The sequence below is a fragment of the Bactrocera latifrons genome, unplaced genomic scaffold (genome assembly GCF_001853355.1).
Source record: "Bactrocera latifrons isolate USDA-ARS-PBARC rearing strain unplaced genomic scaffold, ASM185335v1 scaffold_1254, whole genome shotgun sequence".
Classification (NCBI taxonomy): domain Eukaryota; kingdom Metazoa; phylum Arthropoda; class Insecta; order Diptera; family Tephritidae; genus Bactrocera; species Bactrocera latifrons.
Genome location: NW_017534691.1, coordinates 29,722 through 38,938, shown reverse-complemented (window position 1 = coordinate 38,938; position 9,217 = coordinate 29,722). Strand labels below are relative to the sequence as shown.

General features: G+C 35.9%; 1 protein-coding gene across 1 annotated transcript; it reads left to right on the top strand.

Annotated features, from left to right (window-relative positions):
• Nucleotides 1–3,466: 3,466 nt before the first annotated feature.
• On the top strand, nt 3,467–7,499 carry LOC108978665 (the record flags this gene model as incomplete). The annotated part of the gene is made up of 3 exons (XM_018949055.1): nt 3,467–3,742; nt 4,404–4,504; nt 7,389–7,499. Coding segments are annotated over 3 exons (488 nt in total), but the record flags the coding sequence as incomplete, so codon positions are not given.
• Between the last annotated feature and the right edge of the window lie 1,718 nt (nt 7,500–9,217).

Here is a 9,217-nt window from a genome sequence, read left to right as displayed (position 1 = left end):
ATTTGACTCACCTCATTCAAATAGTTTAGCCGCTAGAGCGTTGCAAAACTGAAACAGAACTGTGATTTCCTCAAAAACCTACATTGTTGTGAACACTATTGCCACGCTTCTGGTAAGAAAAGAAGAGAGGTTGAAGGCTTTCTTAAAAGCTCTCCAAATTATCTAATCAATGTTCTTCGATTTCACTCACCTCGTTCAAATAGTTTAGCCTGCATTTTTTGTGAACTCTATTGCCACGCCCCTGGTAAGAACAGAAGGGAGGTTGAGGGCTTTCCTGAAAGCTCTTCAAATTATCTAACCAATGCTTTTTATTTGACTCACCTATTTAAAATACTTTAGCCGCTAGAGCGTTTTCAAAGTTGAAACAAAAAAGTGTTTTTTCTCAAAAACGTACATTTTTGTGAACACCATTGCCGCTCCCCTGGTAAGAAAAGAAGAGAGGTTGAAGGCTTTCCTGAAAGCTTTTCAAATTATCTAACTAGTTCTTTTATTTGCAAAGTTTAAACAAAAATGTCATTTTTCTCGAAAACCTAAATTTTTTGTGAACACTACTGCCACGCTTCTGGTAAGAAGAGAAGAAAGGTTGAAGGCCCTTCTGAAAGTTGTTCTTATGAACACGAATTGTTAACATCAAAAAAAATTGAAATCGCTGACAGATTTAATAGCACCTACTATTGTGCCCGGTTTCAAGGTTCATAATTATGTTGTACTTAAGATAAAACAGGATAATAATGTTTTACAGTTCATACTTATGTAATGCTTAAGCACTGAAAAAGGGAGACTTAAGCAGTGCTTAAATAACAGCTGATTTTTGATTTGAATTTTCAGTGATTTGTGAAAAAAAGAATAACAAGATATAGCAAATTGTATTTTGTGAAGAAAAATATCTAAACGGATTTTAATTGGGATTTTGACTGTGACCCAGAACACGATGAACTCTGGAAGGTTATAATAATGCGACGAACAAAAGAAATCAGGTCGTGGCCAAAATTCTTCAAGCTATAAGACGATAAAGATTTCCGCGACAGATTTCGGATTAGCAAAAACACAGCCTGGAATGTGCTCGATTGTATTCGACTACAAATTGAACACAAAACCAAGTGGTACATCTAAATTGCCTTAAACGTCTCAATTATGTACACATTTCTTTAGAAATCACGCATTATCACCAGAACAAATGCTTTTACTTACATTGAGGTTTTATGCTTGAGGGCAGAGCGGTGTCCAGAGTTATAACTGTAGTTTCGCACCACATAGCCCAATTAAAAGACCTGAAAATGTCTCAGAGAGACTTTTTTAAAATACCTAAATTTCCTCGAGTGATCGCAGTAATTGACTGCACTCATGTAAAAATAATTCTGCAGGTAAAGAAAGTGAAAAAAATACTTTACTCAACAACCTTTTATACATTTTATATTCAGGTGGGGAAGATGCAGAGCTATTTCGTAATAGAAAAAGTATATTTCCATCAACGTCCAGACGTTATGTGATAGTAATCTCCGCATCATAGACATCGTTCCCCGGTGTCCTGGATCTACTCATGATGTTACTATTTTCCGAAACTCTCGCATTCATTGTCGATTAGAATCTGGAGAATTTGGTTCTGGAATAGTAGTTGCAGACAGTGGTCATGAAAATAACCACTTCGTGATTATGCCACTAATGCACGTCAATACGAGTGCCGAAAATCTTTTTATCGAGTCTCATATAAGAACTCGGAATTGTATCGAGCGCTCAGATGTAGTCTGGAAGCGAAGGTTTCCGGTATTATCCCAAAGCATTATTGTTGCTACAGCAGTATTACACAACATCTGCTGCAATACTTGCGATATAATGGCTCCGCCCCTTTCAAATGAAATTGAAGATGTTGTAAACAATATGATTAATATACCCAAAAATCGCAATGCTGAAAGCCATACAATAAATAATGTTACCAGAAAATGTTTAATAGATATTTACTTCAGTTTATTGTAGTTTAATAAATACGTTTATAATTTTACATATGTGTTTCACCCTTCCAGCTCCTTTTCTTTTTTCCAAGTCTCCTGCTAAAATTTGCATTTGCAAATCATGTTTTTCTTTCATCAACTTCATTGATAGATTGTTACTTCTTCTAATAAATTCATTCTTTGTTCGCGCTCCGCATATATTATTTTAATTTCCGTTTCATATTTTCCTTACGTCCATTTCGCTTTCATATCTGCTAACTTTGCCCAAGCATTTTTCGCAGATCTTCTTGGGTTTTTGTCAGATTCTAGTTTTAAGTTTTTTGGTATTTTCAACTTGCTGGGATCATATTTGTTCCAAAGCTGGTTTGATTCAGCGTTTAATGTAACGTTGTCGGATTCTAAAAGACAGATTTCTTTGTAATGATTCTGGTATTTTTTTACTTTAAAATTCTTTACCATTTATTCCTTTATAATTTTAAACTTCAGTCGTGATTTTGAAATCCACTATGCTTCCTAATGTATCTTCCTCCAATATAACGGATTCTATTTTAGAGAATTGATAAAATCAAACATTTGTAATATCTTGAAAATAAAATGAAGTGTATAAACTCACCATTAATATTTACGGCAATTACATCATTGTCGTACACACTATGCATGCCACTAACTTGCTTCTCATGCAACACAGTCAAAAGTTTTTCGTCAAACTCAGTTAATAATTCCTTTGATGGTGGTCCTCTTCCAGTAAAATAAGGGATCTTTTATCCTCTGCAACTTGCTTTTGTACCTCTCTTTTCAGATTGAGATACTTTTTCTTCAATATTTTTGCACTGGCAGCCAGATGGACACTGTGAATTGAAATCATATTCGATACGCTTCCATGCGGCATCTTTTTTAGCGTTCGTGCAAGTGTCCGTCCGCTTGCATTCGATGACAGCTTTATATTTCCCCACCAGTTCCAATAGCTGCTCCGACTCGCTTGCGGTGAAATTCGGGGTCCTTTTCTGGGTTTCATCCATTTACGACATAACTTTCCTTCCAAATTTATACGTTGTCTATAATAATTTAAATATTTCAATCATATGTTTGTGGATGGCATTTGTAAAACATATTGTATGTTGCCCACAGTAGCAACAATACTTAGCTAATATTTTATTTAGGCACAACGTAAATATGGACTAATATCTTCATACAGCAAAATCACATGACACTGTTGGTGTCTACTAACAAACAAAAAAAACAAAAACAATAATAATAAAAGTGAAAATGCACACTTTCAGCATATGGGTCTCTATGTTCACATTAGACTCTTATTTATATACACATATTCATCACTATTGTGTGCACTGGACAAATTCAACATATTTCTTATTTGTCACAATTCGAAATTTAGCAAGCATTTGTTATTCTGAAATAAAAAGCTCTTTTCTTTGTAAGTTGTTAAGATGTCAAATGCCCTTGACAGCAGTGCTCGTTATGAATTAAATGTCTGATTGTTCATCTTGTTGTGAAAATAGAAGATATTTTACTTTTATTATTATTCTTAAACGAAGACGAAAATTGTGAGAATAGGAATCGCGCCCGGCATTTAAAATTTTTACGCGACGATAGCAATCCATTTTCTTTGAGCGAGAATATCTTTATGAAAAATTTTCGATTAACTCGTGAAATTTGCCGAAGCCTAATTGATGAACTGGCCCCACATGATAATCAGAAAACGTCACTACCTTTAACTGTAAGGGTTCTAGCAGCTTTGAACTTCTTTGGACGTGGCTCATATCAGAAATGTGTAAGTAATAACGTCAACTTGCCCATGAGTCTGTCGTCCCTTTTGAGAAGTGTGCTGGCTGTAGCAAAACTTATTGTGAAGGTGAACGGAGTAGAAATAAAGTTTCCCAGTTCAACTGAGGTAGAAACTTTTATAAAAACGGGGCAAGCATTATTTTAATACAAATAACAATATGCATAAGTTTAAGCTAATTTATTTGAAATATATTCCAGATTTCTTAGAAAATTTGGAATAAATAGCACCATAGGAGCAATTGACTGCACGCATATTGCCGTCATTGCTCAACCATCAAATAATGTCGGACGTCCTCTTAATTTATATTTAAATAAGCAGTAAGTTTTGTTTTTGTATGCACATACATATATGCTAATGCAATTTATGAACGGTTCGTTTTTTAGGTTTGTGATCACCGTTTAAGTTTCACATTTATAAACGCCAAATTTCCGGGTGCAACACAGACTCTCTAATTTCAGCAACTTCTGACCTACGAGAACATCTCATTCGTCAGCATACTAATAAGTCTGAGCAACAGCGGAGAGAATCTTGACTTCTTGGCGATCAAGGTTATCCTCTAGAACCGTGGCTTTTAACACCAGTGGGAACACCTGATACCCATAAAGAGCAAAAATACAACAAATTACATGGTTCTGCAAAAAACTGCATAGAGAGAGCATTTGGTGTTTTAAAACCTTGCTTTAGATGTTTGTTCAAGCACCGAGTTCTACATTATTCACACGAAACTTCCGCTTTGTTTTCTAGTACTTGTGTAATATTGCATAAAAACGTGTGGGCCATATTAAATTTTAAATTTGAAAAGTCTATAAAAAACGGCTTGATATTTTTTAAAGGTCTACCATTTATTTAAAAGGTTGTTTTATGAAATTTATTTGTAGAAAACAATTTCGGACAAATGACCACCACGGCAGAGTTTACAGTAGCTTATCCGATTCACCCAATTTTGGAGTACTTTCTCGATGATTTCAGGCCTTATGGCAGCTACAGCAGCTAGAATCTCGTACTTTAGATCTTGAATTGTCCCTGGATGGTTGGCGTAACATTTATCTTTAACAGCTCTCCACAGAAAATAGTCCAAAGGTGTTAAATCGCAGCTTCTGGGAGGCCAATTCACATCACCTCTTTTGCTGATTATGCGATTTTCGAAGATAGGACGTTAAAGATTGAGTGTTGCGTTTGCTGTATGGCACGTAGCACCGTCCTGCTGGAACCAAATGTTGTCGAGGTATTCCCCTTCAATTTTCTTGAAGAAAATTTCGGTTAACATAGCGCGATATCGCTCACTATTGATGGGTTCCTTCTTCATTTTCGAAGAAAAATGGGCCGATGATTCCACCAAATTAAAATTGACCATCCTCGGTCAAACGATCTTTTGCCCAATCTGCGACGGCTCGGGTGGTCAAGTGACTTAAGCTGTTGCACCAATTGAACTTTATATGTCTTCATAGCGAGGTCGAATGGTATTTGACGTTTCCAATGTCGAAATATAGATAATTAAAATTTAAATGTTAGATGACCCTTGTATAATATAAGCAATTATAATAAGTTACAAGATTTTTGTTGTTACTCATATAATTCGAACTTTCGCTACATTTGTACAAGCAGTATCGCTGAAGCTCAGTGATTAATTGAGGATTACATGGGATCCTTGGTTTTTGAAAAAATTCCTCTAGTATTTCATCAACTGGCATATCAATATCCCTATGAATATTCATTGATGCTAGACTATTAAGTCTATCTTGACCTGTCGTATTTCGTAAAAAGGTTTTAATTCTCTTTAATCTTGAAAAACTTCTTTCCGGTGACGCTATTGAAACAGCCGATAATGCCAATATGCATATAATCTTGAAAATATTCCCAAAAGACGTTTTGTTCACTGCTTCTAAACCTTCGAGAGCATTCCGAAGGCAATGCTTGCCTGAAGTTCGCTGTTTCCACATTTTCACCACCACAAGAAAGATTTGTTCTGAACAGTTCATCACCCTTTCATAAAATGAAAATATTTCGCGAGCTTTTTAGCGTCAAATTCGTACTTTGAGAAAAATACACAAACATTTTCTAACACTGGATATCAAGAAAGGGAATATAAAAAGCAATGCGATAGTATGCCTCAGCATCGTTCGTTTTCAAATTGAAGCGATTCATTTGGCGACTACTGTAGCGTGGTACCTTTATTTCTGTACCAAGTTCCCTGAATATTTCTTCAACGTTATTAAAAATCAAAAAAAGTTCTTTCCGGCATTTTGTCGCATTTCTTCGAACTCTTTTAAAGCGACGTACGCTAATCTAATGGCTACTGCGAGATCTTCATCGGGCGATTGTAATTGCCGGCTGAGGGGTAGAACGACTGCATGCACGGATTGCATTATAAAGCAGGAAATTTGCAATTCTGCACCATTATTATGCACCCATACGCACTATAACCTGCCCCTGCACACAATTTTACGTAGTACATGGTCGACTTTACACTTTACAAGCTCCTCATTATCGCGTGCATAATTATTTGTCAGGTTACATAGTTAACTCACTCTTTTCAACCGTATTATATGATTTTTCGTAATTCAACTATCCTTATACCCATTTCTGTGAACAAGACAAAATTTGTCGTAAAATAACTGAATTTTCGCAAGGGAACTGCTATATTAAAAATACGTTGAGTAATAAAACTTTTCATAAAAATTATATCATAATGAAAACTTACCTTGTTTTCCAAGCTAAGATATGTAGATGGACTTGCTGGATGGTGTTCGGGATTTGGAGTTGCTTCTATGGGACTGCATAATTGCAAAGTACTACCCGTGGGTGATGAAATTGCGCATTCAACCGTTTTCTCAATGGGCCTTAAACCAAGGCTTTGTACATTTTTTTCCCATCTACAGCAGCCAACCCAAATGTAGACCAAGCCATTCCTTCAACGTCCGTCATCGGCTTGGAACTTGGACCTCCATCTGTGAGCCTTTGATTCAATTTCAACCACCTTGCACGAGTGCGCAGTTGACTTTCCCCAACGTCTAACGTTTACAAATTATCACAGTATAATAAATACACGAATATTTGTATCAACATAAACTAAAATGTTACATGGTTCCATTTTGCAGTTCTTCGTATTAGTCCTCTGCACGAATAAATTCATATGCCAGCTGTTGCCATAATTCCTTTATCTGATGAGCCGTTTTTGGACAATTTCCCTGTACCCAGAAATGGGTGTGCTTGGCAAAATTAAACATATGCCTACAGCTGCTCGTGAGTATCTCGATCGTGTTTTGGTTTACTATCAAATAAAAGTTAAATTATAAATTTTGTTAATAACTAAAATTTGAAAACTTACGTTACAGAAGAGTCCATTTAACAAATAATTTGAGTAGAAATAAGATGTTTCTATTTACATTATTTTATTTACGAAGCTTTTACTTTTATCAAGATTGCCACAAAATACTAAAATATTTCTAGCTTGATAAATACTTCAGTTAATTTTTAATATTGTTTAAATGACATCCTAATGAGGCTGATTACTACAACACAACTCACCACACCTGTACCACTAAACGAAAAGGATGGAGAGCAGGATAGGAAACTTGTTACATCCACAACAATTCCTACTAAAGAATTATTTCTAAACAATTTGTCCCATATAGTTCGCCGTCACTTCCTATTACACACTGCGCGGCGTCGACACATACGCTGATATAACCCGTTCTACAAAATTCAACTACGAGTCGTGTCTATTCGATCGCAAGGAGCGATAAATCGTTCCCGGAATTGGAGTATCGCCGCCTCGCCGGTCTATATCATTTTTAATGCGTTTATATCTGTAATAAAATCAATAAATTTAAATTTAAATAAACTTGTTATAAATCGAAATGTATGCAAAGTAAAACGGACATTTTTATTTAATTTATTGCAGCGGTTAGTGCTCTCCAATATATCCAATATATATTTATTAATTTGTCAAGTACACAGAATAAGGGTGATTATATATATTGAGCAGAATGTGAAGGGATTTTAGGATTGCGCACTCGTTTACATTAAGGTACGTTTTTGTAAACCGTATAACATACACATTTTTATTCTGTCAGCTTCCTGCAGATTATCCTAGTTTTTCCAAAATTTAATTATCGGACAACAATTTTTTGCGTTCAATTTTTCAATTGCGCTATTACTAATTTTGAGTTATTTTTTTCGATTGGCTTTTCGTTCAATTGGGAATCAGGGTTTTTCTTTTCGTTCTCGTTAATCGATTTCCAATTTTTCCAGATTGATTCTGAGCAAGCCAAAGCCAACTATCACCAACCTTTCTCCAAGCCAGCAGTTCACAGAATTAAATTCATTAAATCATGAAAGTTCGGTGGGCAAAAATAGTACTATGCGGACAAAGACGGGCCTGTTGAAAAAACAGTGCCATTTAATCCGCTTCAATTAGAATGTCGGCTCGCCATATTAAATTCACTTAGTGAAAAGTTAATGAAAAGCCAATCTAACATTTAAGAGATGTATGAAGGCGGCATGGCACGAGGACGTAATTGTTGAAACGAAATTCGTAATTAAAAATATTTTAGCCATACCTTCATAGCTCAAGGCTCCGTAAAATAAATTTGCCGAAATTCAAGGGACAATAATCGGAATTTAAAAATTTCATGAGTCTGTTTGAGAGGTTGGTTCATAAAGATAAAAGTATCCCAGATATTGGAAAATTTAACCATTTGGTTAATTGTCTATCTGGAGAAGCTTTCGAAACAGTCAAGGCATTTCAAATGTCGGACGTAATTTACCTGAAGGCATTGGCAAGTCTCAAAAAGGTCTATGATAACAAATGCTTGATATTTTTCAACACAATTTCAAAATCTTTAGAGCTATCCCAAAGTCTGCTGTTTAAGACTCATTGCTATTATTATACATACATATATAGTTATGACAAAGTGTGACTCTGCCACACGATCCAGGAGGGAATAGCAACTTAACTACGATTACTTACCATTATGGTAGCACTGCGAATACACTATAAATAAATGATTTCAACAGTTATCAACGAAAGGAGCGTCTTGTGCGAGAACGGTCTCGGGAGCCACAACCAAGACGAGTCACTTGAAACAGCTACACATGGACAGGACAAATTCAGCTTTAGTTGCTGCAAGTACAAAGCAGCAAATTTTTCAAAAGTGCAAGTCGAAGGAAAACCCTTTAACTACCTGCACTACTTTCAAGGCGCTTCTGGTACAACAGAGGTTCGAGTTTGTGAAATCAGGGCCCTTATCGATGCCATTGTTTGCCTAAGGGGCACATCGTATCCAAGTGCAGAGCAGATCGATGTCGTGTTGTTGCACTAGCATCCAGCTTCTTTCCCTGCTGCAAATAGCAACATGTTGGCGACAGCTGTTATTAAAGAGAGGACCAGTTATTGTGAATACCTGCCTGCAAAAGCGTTTCTGGAGTCAGGCTCCCAAATCCGCACAAAAGTTTCGGATTG